Source organism: Apium graveolens, chromosome 9 (assembly GCF_009905375.1).
Source record: "Apium graveolens cultivar Ventura chromosome 9, ASM990537v1, whole genome shotgun sequence".
In the NCBI taxonomy this organism is placed as follows: domain Eukaryota; kingdom Viridiplantae; phylum Streptophyta; class Magnoliopsida; order Apiales; family Apiaceae; genus Apium; species Apium graveolens.
In genome coordinates, this window is record NC_133655.1 from 144,986,727 (window position 1) to 144,999,912 (window position 13,186).

At 36.7% G+C, this 13,186-nt stretch overlaps 1 protein-coding gene across 1 annotated transcript; it reads right to left on the reverse strand.

Moving 5' to 3' along the window:
* Positions 1-10,159: 10,159 nt before the first annotated feature.
* LOC141685641 (uncharacterized) lies at positions 10,160-10,777 on the reverse strand. The gene is made up of 2 exons (XM_074490734.1): positions 10,565-10,777; positions 10,160-10,459 (listed from the first exon to the last, which is right to left on the reverse strand). Exons 1-2 carry the CDS (start codon positions 10,775-10,777, stop codon positions 10,160-10,162), a joined length of 513 nt encoding a protein of 170 aa, XP_074346835.1.
* Between the last annotated feature and the right edge of the window lie 2,409 nt (positions 10,778-13,186).

Sequence of the window (13,186 nt, forward strand, 5' to 3'; positions counted from 1 at the left end):
CTCCGTTTGAATAAAGATGTTACTATGAAACTAGGTATAGACTATCGAGGTGATAACGTTGAATTAGATACCCTATCAAGGATAAATGACTTGATTTATCCATGAAAGGATGCAAGTACCTTTTTAAAGGTGGAATTAAGGATAGAACCTCGATAACTTGAGATGAACCTGGGGGAATGCATAAAGGTTGGCATTTCACCCTTAATAGGGACATTATGAGTTTGGGTAGTACAGAATGAAGGACTAAGGCAATAACAACCTTTAAAGATCAGTGGAGAAAGTTTTCACATCTATATAGACAATGGTTTTAATATTAGTAAATGGTATATTGATATGCCTTGTACTTAAGGAGTACATAATGAAGGATTTAAGTATAACCTTAGAGGTTTTACAAGGAGAAAGGTAATATTCAAAGTTTTGAAGAATAGAAATTTTGATAAAGGAAATATGACATAATTATAATAATGCCAGGTGGGCACGTGTTGAACAATAAGAAAGTATAGATCGACCCAATGAAAGTCGAGATTAGTGAAAACACGAAGGACCCAAGATAAGAGACGTCCTAAGTATGATCGAGAGTCAGTCGTGATAATGTTAACCTCTAAATACCGAGGAAATAACTTATGGAAAAATGGTGATATTTTTTTCTCACCAAATCTTAAGGAAGAGCATTTTCACACAAGCAGTGATTGGAAATGAGGTAGAAAATTTAGTTGGAGATCGTTCAAAAGACATTGATTATAAGGAACTATTACTATCGGGAAAGGCCAATGAGGTGGCCAACACTCTAAGTGTAAGAGAGCAATTATAGGCGCTCGTGCCAGAGGAATACAGTGATGATGGTTAAAGCCGTGAAGGTTGTATTATGGTGTGAAAGATTGACATTCCTTCTGATGATTGTTTGATACTCAACCGTAATAGTAGTTTGGTAAATATTTAATTCATGTTAATCGCCGTGAGCGGGCTACCTATCTTAGAAGGTCCTATCTTGAGATAAGCCAGGGCCATTTTACAAAAGGACTAAATAAACCTTTGAGCTTCATGTCTCCTAATAAAGACATGTGGTTAATAATGGTGTTAACCTGCTATCATTTCTTTGATTGAAACTCTTCTACAATTTTATCTGCTTATGTCATATGTACGCCAAGCTCAGTAGTATTCTTCTTGAATCATGAAATGGTGATTATGTTGCCTCTCTAGAAGATTTCGGTACGGCAGGTATGGACTATGTATGATTAGCTATTAAGATTCCAAGGAAAATGAATGACTACAGTAGGTCAGCGGTGGACTATAGTAATGAATCAATGATTCCTTGAATAATGAGATGATAACAACCGTGAGAGTTGTATTGTATGGATATTGAGATTGAGTACCACTAATCGGGTCATGTTGACGTATAAGTTATCTTTGATAGAAAAACTAGGTCTATTATCTACCTATTAAATATTTATTCCTTGTTATCGACAGAGAGTCGTATTACTATACGTGGTGTTAATCGCCGTGAGCGGGCTACCTATCTTAGAAGGTCCTATCTTGAGATAAGCCAGGGCCATTTTACAAAAGGACTAAATAAACCTTTGAGCTTCATGTCTCCTAATAAAGACATATGGTTAATAATGGTGTTAACCTGCTATCATTTCTTTGATTGAAACTCTTCTACAATTTTATCTGTTTATGTCATATGTACGCCAAGCTCAGGAGTATTCTTCTTGAATCATGAAATGGTGATTATGTTGCCTCTCTAGAAGATTTCGGTATGGCAGGTATGGACTCTATGATTATCTATTAAGATTCCAAGGAAAACGAATGACTACAGTAGGTCAGCGGTGGACTATAGTAATGAATCAACGATTCCTTGAATAATGAGATGATAACAACCGTGAGAGTTGTATTGTATGGATATTGAGATTGAGTACCACTAATCGGGTCGTGTTGACGTATAAGTTATCTTTGATAGAAAAACTAGGTCTATTATCTACCTATTAAATATTTATTCCTTCTTATCGACCGAGAGTCGTATTACTATATGTGGAAGGTTGTGATGCAAGCGTAGAATTCTGGTAACGACGGTGTCTAGAATGAAATCCCATATTCGATTTTTAATGTCGAGGGAGTTTCAAAGATGATTGTTTATAAGCTCGAGCAAGAGCATGGGTCCATAGAATGATGAACGGAATAGTAAATATTCAGGCACGTGAATTGCGATGCGATAATACTTGATGTTGATATATGTACAAATGTTTCATTCTCCTTTGATAAACCTCTATAGTTCAGAGGTAGATTCCAAGCCAGATATTTTGTGGCAGTAATTTTTTATATAATGCTCTTAAATTCGTTCTTTTTCTCTCCTTTTCATTTCGTGTAAACTGAGAAGAACAACCCTTCCAGAAGGGGGGTATTGCCGAATGACTATCTTTCTGTGTGATAGATGCCTAGTAGGATACCACATGTTATTTAATTGCTTGTCAAGTACTAAAGGCTGGCCACTTTCTATACTAACTATGCGATATAACAAGTGTTCATGATCATAGTGATCTCTTAATAAATTCTTTTATTTCTATATGATTGATCGAGCTTTCAAAGATAGAAGGGGCTAGGATATGAGTAGTGTAAATGTGTTTGTCTCCAGAATCGAAACGCGTTTGTGATACTAAGGTCGGCGCAATTATTAGAAGGTTACAGAACTCCATCGAGTAAAAGTATAGACCAAATAGTATTATGAACGAAAGGTAGTAACGCTTACGAACTAGAAAATAATGAGTATTGAGAAGCGAAAGCTGTAGAGCTAGATGATATAATGAGAGCCTGTGTGATAGACTTGAAAGAAATTTGGAATGATCACTTAGCACGGATTGAGTTTTCTTACGATAATAGATGATAAGACAGTGTCAGAATGTCACCTTACGAGGCCCTGTACAAAAAAAAGAAGAAGATGCCAATCTCCCTTATAGTGGGATGAAGTTGGAGAGCGCAAGATGCTCAGGTCCAAAGTGGTCCAAATAACCAAGGACATAGTAGATCTAATCAGAGGACGGCTGGTAGCAACCCAAGATCGACTATAGAAGTATGTTGATTTGGCCCGAAAGGACAAAGAGTATGAAGTAGGGAACCGAGTATTGTTAAAGGTATTCCCTTGGAAAAGATTGATGAGGTTCGGAAATAAAGGAAAGCTAAGTCCGCGATTTGTTGGACCCTTGGATATATTAAGACGTATTGGGAAGTTATCAAATGAACTAGCCCTGCCCCTGAACCTGCAACAAGTTCGCAATGAGTTCCAAGTATTTATGTTAAGGAAGTATGATCCATAGGTGAGACACATAGGGGAATATGAACACGTAAACCTTCGACCAGACTTAACCTATGTGGAGCAACCAATGAGGGTTATGAATCAAAAAGGAACAAGTGCTTAGGAACATGGTTATCAAAGTAGTCAGAGTTTGGTGGTAGAACCACAATGTGGGGAAATTGACTTGAGAATTAGAAAGTGAAATTCTAGAAAAGTATCCCCAACCATTTTCTATCTGATTCCGGGACGGAATCCTTTTAAGGAGGGGAGACTGTAATAACCCCAATTTTTGAAAATTTTTAAAACCCCGATGAATAGTAACTTTTACTGATATTGTTGATTAATAAAAATTGTCAGACCACCCTATGAAGGGGTTCTTTAATGGATACTCTGAGATCATATTAGCACTCTATAATGTATATGACGGTATGTAAAGATCGTCAGAATTAGAATTCAGATATAATTAAGTATAAGGTAACATAATGAAAAAGATTTCAATTCAAGGATTATAAGAGAGGATCATTTAAGGAATATAAAATATTAAGAAAGGTTTAGGGAAGCCCAAGTAATAAGATATCGGATATGATCCCTCAAACGATTAACGAAAATGAGAGTTAAGTGAACCGTAAAACAAATAAATGACCAAGGGGCAAGCACATGCAATTAGCATGGGAAGGAAGCTTCCAAGGGAAGCTAAAACATGTGGTTGTAAGTAAAGACACCCTCAGACTATGAGATTGTGGCATGTGGCAAAGGAATAATGCAAGCAATGACATAAGCAAGTGATGTTATCACTTTATCAAGATATTTTAGCAAAATTGAATAACAACCAAGTAAAATCATTCACAAACACCAAATCACTTCATCTTATTCTCTCCCCATTGTTTATGCTCCACTTTTTCATGAAAATAAAAGGATTTGATTTTCAAAGTGCAATCTACACACCTTCAAAAACTAAGAGGTTTGTTTTCATGGATTCTATATTTCTAAACTTAGTTATGGTATGATTTTGAGATCTAGATTCCAAGGTTTAGTAAGCTAATAAATTCATCCAAGTTCTTGATGAATAGTGTCTTCAAGAAACTAACTTTGTGTTTTCTTGATTATTTGTGAGATCCAAGCTTATTTAAGGATAGATCGAGGTCATAAGGCTCCCTAACAACTTAGTTCACTCCAAGGAAGGTATAATCTCTCAAAACCAAGCTTTGAATTTGATTTTTAATGATTTTTTGGATGATTTGGTGAAATAAAAGTTAGATCCATGTTTGTATAAGTAAGATCCATGTGTATTAGTTAGTTTGGTGGTTTAAAAGATGTTTGTTGATGGATCTATGTTAATACTTGTAATAAGTTGTGATTTTGAAGGGTTTTGACTTGAATTGGTGGTTTAGGTAAGATCTTGTGTTGTTGATGTTGGTTGATGTTTTGGGTGAGGATTTGGTGGTTATTTGGATTGGTAATTTTGGAAAATCGCGTAAATATAACCGTCGTAACGCCCGTTTGCATATAAACTGTTTGTGTATGACTTTCGGACCAGAGAACTCACTGAACAAACTGTAAGTTTTCCATGTTTAGCTAGATCATGTCGTTAGCTTCATTTTGGTATGTGGTTCTCTTAGATCCGACGTATGGTTTAGCAGAAACGGCCATTTTAAGTAACGGCCTTTCGCGAACGAACCTTTACCCCTCGCTTTACTTTGAGACCTTGTTTAATGCCCTTAAAAGACTAATTGGAATACAAAACAGTTATGTAAGGTGGATTAGGCAGTTGGTAAAGTACTCACGAAAGAGTCACCTTAAAATTTATAACGGTTAATTTATTAAAATTGGTGGAGCCGAGGGTACGCAAGCGATTAACGCAAATCGTTAAGCATATAAGCGACCGTAAACGACCGTTAGGGTATGAGTGAGTTTTGACTAGTTTCTTAAGCGACCGTGGTCTAATTCCGGCTTATGTTGTTGTTCATAGGTTATCAGACCCACTCTAAGCTTAAATCTACCCCCGGGACACTCAGGCAAGTTTTCTACCCGTTATACTGTTGTTGTGATGTAAATATATTGATGATGTAAATATATTGATGCATTATCTTGAGATAAGTGCATGGTTATTATTAGCAAATCTTGCGATATATTGGAGCATGTTAATATGGTATATATATGCATGTTGTGAAATCTTGATATTTTATTATCAATTAAAATGCTTATAACTGCATAATACCTATGCTAGAGATAAACAGTAGTTGTGTATATATTTAGTATAGAGGACCCAAAGGTGAGCATTTTTCTAAACCGGGAGTCGATGTTCCTGAGTATAATATATGTATATATATTGTTTTCTATAACTATTAATCGAATAAGGTATATTCGATAGTTTTGAACAATAATCAAACATTAATTTCGATTATTCAAATAAAGATTTTACTTTCGTATAAGTATATCTTTCGATAATTATTATTCGTTTCAAGTATTATTTCCAAAAACTTTTAATGGATTTATTTTGATAACAGCTATTCTTTATTGGAATATTATTTAAAGAATAATATTCAGATATTCTTCGATTATTTTGTAACTGATTTATTCTATTAAATCATCCTTACTTCAAACATTTTCAAAAATATTTTCGAGTCTTCAAAATGAATTTAAAGTTAGAGCGGATCCCAAAACTCATTTTCAAATTTAAGATCTTCCTTTCGAAGGGGATTTAAATACTTGCTTAAAAATCTGAGGGATCCGGCTCTGTGGTGTATTAAATATTCGCAACGAGGTTGCTATTTTGATAAAATAATTTGATTACATGACCAATGTTCGGGAAGTAAGTCCATCTAATTGATTCGGCATAAGCGACAGGCCGGGGTACGGTCTATCAAGGTGTAAGAGGCTGAGTGACAGTCCATCAATGCGTGAGTGGCCGGGTAACTGTCTAGCGCAAGGTCCTAATGCGGCCAGGTTGATGACCGGCGAGGAATTCATCCATCTACTAGTAAAAAAGGTTACTTAATGGGTATCTTTTCCTGATTATCAAGATATCGGGTTTATGCCAAAGTTTTTCTTTTTTCCAAAATCATTGGGTATTATAACTCTGTTTATACTTTTCATAACAGAGGTTTTCAAGGAAAGTATGAGATATATATAGGTGTATATATATATATCGGGAGTTAATGAAGTATCTCGTAACTTCATTTCTTTTGAATGATATTTTAAAGATTGAATCTATTCAAGTCTTATCTTCTAGTCTCATCTATGTGATGAACTTTTAAAACTGATTATAGCTTGAACGGTGGTAGTTTGAGTAGTATTCGAAAAATATATAAGTTTATTGGAGTATCTTGTAACTTCATCTTTTCAACTCATATCTAGTTAATGATTATCTTATGCATGACAAAGATTTTCCAAAAAATGTTGAGACAATGCTAGATATATTAGATCACCTTGCAACGATATTTTTGTACAGTTATAAACTGGAACTCTGTGTATATTATACATGTCAGAGGATTTCAAAGATTTTGATAAGTATATATGTATATATACTAAATATTTTACGACTTTGTCGCATTAAGATATAAAACTTGGTTCATTTCTTCTTGACCAAGACTTTCATGATTACTATGAGAATGCTCATATATTGTAAATTATTATACATGTTATTTTGGTGGGCTTGTTGCTCACCCTTGCTTTCTTCTTTCATCACACAACAACAGCTAGACCAGATGAACAGGACCAAGCTCCCAATTCACAAGCAGATAGGAAACATTCTGCAGTTTCCTGTAGGCGTTGATGCCGTTGTAGCTGAGGTAGGAATTACCAATAGGCTAGGCTTTCAACTTTTGATGTACCGGACTTATGTATATTTATGAATTGTAATAATGGCAAAAAATTTGTAAATCTATTTAGAAACCCTTTTGAGGTGTAATGACTTATAATTGTGGAATAATATGACTTGTGTTATTTTGGTATTCATCTCTGAGACTATGACTTGTGATGTGTGTGTATATTGTGGGGTCACAGTACGCATTAATTGGTTTTTTATTCAGATTAAGTGTTGTTAAAGGAAATGGAACTCGTGATAACTCAGATCTTTGACCCCGAATTTGGGGGTGTTACACCCAAAGAGTCCGGGCTTCTATAATATTGCCCGTCGGGATGGCCGAGCGGATTGGACGGCCACCAATTCTAGCAAAAAATCCACCTACACCCATTGGTGCTTAATCAGTGGACCTAATTTGGTCGAGATGTCAGTGTGGCGTGACGTCAACGCTTCGGCTCTTATAATGTCGAACTTGACGGATGATGAGAAGGACGTTTACCCGGCTGTAGTGGATGCGGAGGTGAGCAAGCTTGGTCCTGAGGAGTTTCGGGACAAGGATTAGATTCTAAGCTTGTGGGTTGGGGGTAACAGTCTTTTCCTTCGTCTATTTTTATACTTGTAGCTTTTCCATTATGTAACTGCTTTCCTTTATGTTCATTCGGACCTTTCCCCCTTCTCCTTTTACGCATTCTTTACTTAGCATTTTGTAGTACTTGCTTAGAATGAACTTTCTTTTGTCTTCCTTATTTTTCATTGTCTTCCAGGGAAGCCCTCATCGAGAGGAAAAGGCCAAGGAGGCCGAAAAAAGGCTGCAGAGGAGGCAGCAAGGGCCAAGTCGGCCGATAAGAAGATTGTTCTGGATCCTTCCGAAGAGGAGACGGAGGAGAGGCCTGAGGCTGAGAGGGCGGTCCCACTTCAACAGGCTCCTGCGACTTTGAGGTACGGCGAGGGGAACGAGCCGAAGTTTATGGGAGAGGGGGCTTCATCCAAGTGGCTCCGAAGTCGAGATGGGGTCGTTCAGACGTTCATCCCCGGGCGGGGTGTTCTAACATCCGATCATACTATCTACCCGACTAGGCAGTCGACGAAGGATGTGGCCTCCGACCTGTGCCACGGTCTACAGCTTTCTGCTCATCTGCCTTCCTTTATGGCGGCTTCTCCGACAGAAGCTTGTACTTAACTGATGTCTTTCCTGTCCTTGGTATGTAGTTAATTTTCTCTTACTTATCTTAGTCCCTCTTCATATTTTTCTCTTCGTTTGTTTGACATATTTTTGCCTTGTGTATTTTTTGTAGGCTGCTCCTTGGGCTGTTGCCGTGGAGGACATAATCTGAGACATGGAGGCCCGGATGGCCGAGATTAAGGAGCTGGAGAGAAGGGCCACGACGGCCGAAGAGGAGCTCGGGAGGGTGCAAATTCAAAATGAGGTACTGATCGGTCAGGCCAAGGTGCTGCAGGCGGACAAGGAAAGGCTGAAGGGAGACCTTGCCCGGGCAAACCGGAGGATCGTTCAGAGGAATGGCCAGTTGAAAAAGTCACGCAAGGAACTTCGAAAGACCAAAAAGCAGCTGGATCAGACCGAGGAGCGGTGCTTCCAATTCGAGGCTGATTATGTCCTTGAAAAGGCCCATGGCCTTGGATGGGATCATAAGCAGTTGCTGGATGACAGCTTGGAAGACTCCATAGGTCTAGATGCTTGGATGACAGCTGCTGAAGAACTTTCAGATGAAGATCTCCAGGCCTAGATGCTTCTTGTAATAATTTTTTCATTTAAATAATATTCTGATACTCGTGCCTTCGGGCTTTTTTAATTAACTCACCTTCGGGTAAAGGTTTCTAATGTATTTACTTTACTTCGTTCATTGCATCTTCAACTTTTATTTTTGCCTTAACAATTTTTAGCAATTTTTTCCTGTTCAGTTATTGTATCTTCAAATTTATTTTTCCTTAGCATCTTTTAGCAATTTTTATGTAGTACCCCTGCATCTTTGGCCTGACTTTTGTATTAGCAGTTTTTATTTCTCATGTATTATCCATCTTCGACCCCAAGTGTTGCAGGGTCGAGGCCTCAGCCTGAAGGGAACCTCGGGCCATTAACACTGAGAAGGGTATGTCCTTTTGGGCGAAGGAATAGATGGGTGGCCTTTTTTGAGTTGTCCCTAGGCTAGTTTTCCTTCGTTCCATCGGTCAAAAGTGGTACTTGTAAAAATTAAAGCAAGAATTGTAACATTCGAAGTACTATTAAACCTAGAAGGGGAAGGGCTTGTTTTCTTTGGGATCGCCCCAGACGAAACCATCTTCATTCTCCAAGTTTACTTGTAAAAAAATTATGCATGATTGGAGGACGAAGGACCGGTCTTCTTCGAGATCGCCTCTCGACAAGGCCTTCTTCGTTCTTTCAACAATATCACTTTTTTTCCAGTAGTGATAGTGAGAAATTATAAGCGAATGATGAAGGGGAAAGTTTTTTTCAGGATTTCCCTTAGACGTTCCTCATTCGTACTTGCAGCATGCATTCACTTTATAATTTAATAACAGTCATAGGGCGAAGGATAGTAATCTATTTAGGATTTTCTCTAGATAATATTCATTCTCCCTTTTTTCTTAAGCAAACCAAATGTGGCGGCCGAAGGGTTTATCTACTTCGGGGTCGTCCCTAAGTAATACTCATTCGGCCGCTCAGTTTATAGCAATTTTAAGTAATAACTTTGCGAGAAAAAAAGTGCATTTTTATTGATCATTAAGTCATTACACTTTTCACATGGAACTCAGAATGAAGTACAAATGAGAAATAGAAGAAATTTTCCTTATTGATAAAATTTTTGGAGGCGACTAGAATGCCAAGTGTTTTCGATCGCTTCTCCAGCCAGTGTTTCCAACTTGTAGGTTCCTGGTAAAATGATCTCAATTACTTTGTATGGCCCTTCCCAGATTGGCTAAAGTTTCCCTTGTCTTGTCGGCATAGATGCGGCTAATTCTCATAGGACCAAATCTCTGACTCCGAACGACCTCTTTTTAATTCCAGAGTCGTAGTATTGGGCAACCCGGAGTAAGTGTTTCATGTTCCTTTAATGAAAAGCATCTCTTTCCTCTTCTAACAAGTCCACATTCGCCCTTAATCCGAAGTTATTGATTTCCACATTATAGACTTCAGTTCTGTAAGACTCTAAGCCCACTTCAACCGGAACCAGGGCGTCTGTTCCGTAGGCCAACCAGAAAAGAGTTTCTCCAGTGGAAGACCTAGGTGTTGTTCGATAATCCCATAAGACCCAAGGAAGCTCTTCGGCCCATGTTCTATTGGATTCACCTAACCTTTTCTTTATTCCTTGAAAAATTATTTTGTTCTCTGCTTCGATTACCCCGTTTCCCTAGGAATGCGCAACTGAGCTGAACTTCTGTTGAACTCTGAAGTGATGCAGAAACCTTTGAAACTTATTCCCAACAAACTGGGTTCAATTATTCGAAACACAAACTTTCAGAATTCCAAATTTGAGAATGATCTGCTCCCGAAAGAACTTCTTGGCTGCTTCTTCAGTTATGTCGGATAACGATCGGGCTTCGACACACTTGGTCATGTAGTCGATGGAAATAATGCAGTATTTTTCCTGATTGGTGCTAGTAGGGAGAATTCCAACTATGTCTACGGCCCACATAAAGAATGGAATGGGGCTAGGGACAATAGCCATTTCTTCGGGAGGTTGCTTCGTAACTGTGGTGAACAACTGACATGGCTTGCATTTCTTTGCATATTCACTCGTATCGGCTCGTAAAGTCAGCCAAAAGAATCCTTGACGAAGGATCTTAAAGGTGAGAGATTCACCAGCCAGATGTTCTTCGCAAATTATTTCGTGCATCACTATTAGGAAATGAATAATACAAAGAGGGGGGTGAATGTATTTTACTATTTTTAAGCTTTTCTTGAATATTTTATGGTTGAACAAAGTAAATTAAATCTTGTAGTAAAAGTGTGTTCATGCAGAAATTAAACTTGCAAGAATAAAGAACACAGATCTTCAAAACTCACTTAATTTTATATTAAAATTAAGAATGTTTTGCTACAAAATTTCTAAGCTCATTGTTGATAAAGAGCTTAGCTTCTTCTTGAGAGAGTTACAAGATTTTCTTTCTAAATTGTTGCAACTAAACAAAGGACCGGTGTTAAATTTATAACTCAGTTAACTGCTGGTTTACACAGTATACAATAAGACATGCTATTAGCTTTTGTAAACAGTCACTTGTCATTTCCATTTATAGAAAAGTATATCTTCTATTTCTGGCTTAGCATATCTTTAGGATCCCGGGTTTACTTTGATCCTCCTTTGTCAGTTAATCTTCATCATTGATCTTGCACATACTTCAAGCTGCTTTTTGTAGACTTGTCAATCTGGCTGTTTGGATTGTTTGTTGATTGTTAATCTTGGATATTGAACTGATATACAATTTTGTACTTTGAGATTTTACCTCGAGATCTCCAGTTTGATTTATAGAGAACTTGACATCTCGATAAGTATATTGGCTTATCGAGATTTCTAGTACTCTATAGTTAATTTGGCTTGTAGAGGTCTCAAGTTCTCTATAAGAGAATTTGGCTAGTCGAGATTTATAATCTTCATATCTTCACTTTAACTTATCGATAACTCTGAGTTCTCTAGTGGCTTCTTGACTTGTCGATATCTCAGAGTTCTCTAGTCAAATTTGACTTATCGATATCTCAGAGTTCTCTAGTAAATTTTGACTTATCGATATCTCTGAGTTCTCTAGTGGAATTTAACTTATCGATAGCTCAGAGTTCTCTAATGAATGTTGACATGTCGATATCTCTGAGTTCTCTAGTGAAGAAATGACTTGTCGATATCTCCAATCTTCATGTCTTCAATTCGGCTTATCGATATCTCCGAGTTCTCTATAAGCTTTCCTGAGTTCTCTATAAGTCACTCTGGATTTCTTGAATGACTTCTCTATAACACTAAATATGTGACTTGTAGAGATCTTGACTTAGAATATTTTTCCTAAAACAGATTTATTCAACTCCAAGCTTCTTCATAATTCTTCTGAGGCATGATCTTCTTGATCTTCTTCCAGTTAGAATTCTTAGGCTTGACACTATTTATAGAAAAAGACTTTAGTCTACTCTTTTGACATTTTTCAGACTTTAAGTGTTACAAGTATAACATACAAGTTAAGATAACAATACAACTTACTTAGGGTTGACAAATTGTCTTAGTTATAACGACTCGTGTATTTTTGTATTATTTAAATGCGTAATTATGCAATGATTAAATAAATAAAATATGTGCATAGCTTCGGTCAGCTTGATGTTGTTTTATTATTATCTATGCGTGATTTGTGGTGTACCAGATTATTCGCGTAATTAATTATGGAATTGTATTGAATTGTTTTCACTTTTAAAAGTGGATTTAATGCAAATTTATTTGCATAAATATATTAAATGTCTCTAGATTTTTTTTTTGGTTTTATAATTACAATAATTATTTTTGGGATTTTATAAAATTTAGAAATCAATATTTCATCAATTATTTAGCCCTATATGATTTTCTGATTACATTTATCCGTAAAATCCGTATTTAATTCCAGAATTCTTTAAAAATTATGAAGCTCATATTTATATAAGTTTGGAATATTTCGAGAATTTTAAAATTATTTCGGGATTTTTTGAGATTAATTTCACCCGCGCATTATTTCGTTAATTGTTAAAAAGTGGGTACAAGTTGCCTTTTAGAAATTGTTTAAAAATTTCAAAATTTAAATTTTTAGTAACTTCGGGATATTTACAGTATTTTAAAATTTATTTGGTAATTGTTTGGATTAGTTTATCATTGCGCGATTATTCGTTAAATTCCAAAAGCGGAATAAAATGGGTTGTCTATATAAGAGGGGGGACACGTGTCTAGCCCTTAGCATTTTGTTTTGTGCGTATCCATTACTGATTGGTAGTAATAAAAAACAAATAAAACAATACAAATTCTCACACCCCTGTCTCTCCTCTCATCTCCCTCCGCTTATCTCTCTCGACAAAATCTCTCTCGACCTCTATCCACTCTCTCTTCTGTCTCCTCTCTCTCCCCCGTTCTTCT

What these genes read in the sequence shown, in the direction of transcription:
- LOC141685641 (XM_074490734.1), bottom strand. Translation starts at nt 10,777, where the DNA reads ATGGCTATTGTCCCTAGCCCCATTCCATTCTTTATGTGGGCCGTAGAC. An exon ending in TCAAATTTGGAATTCTGAAA is followed by an intron (nt 10,460 to 10,564) that starts GTTTGTGTTTCG and finishes GCGCATTCCTAG; the next exon opens with GGAAACGGGGTAATCGAAGC.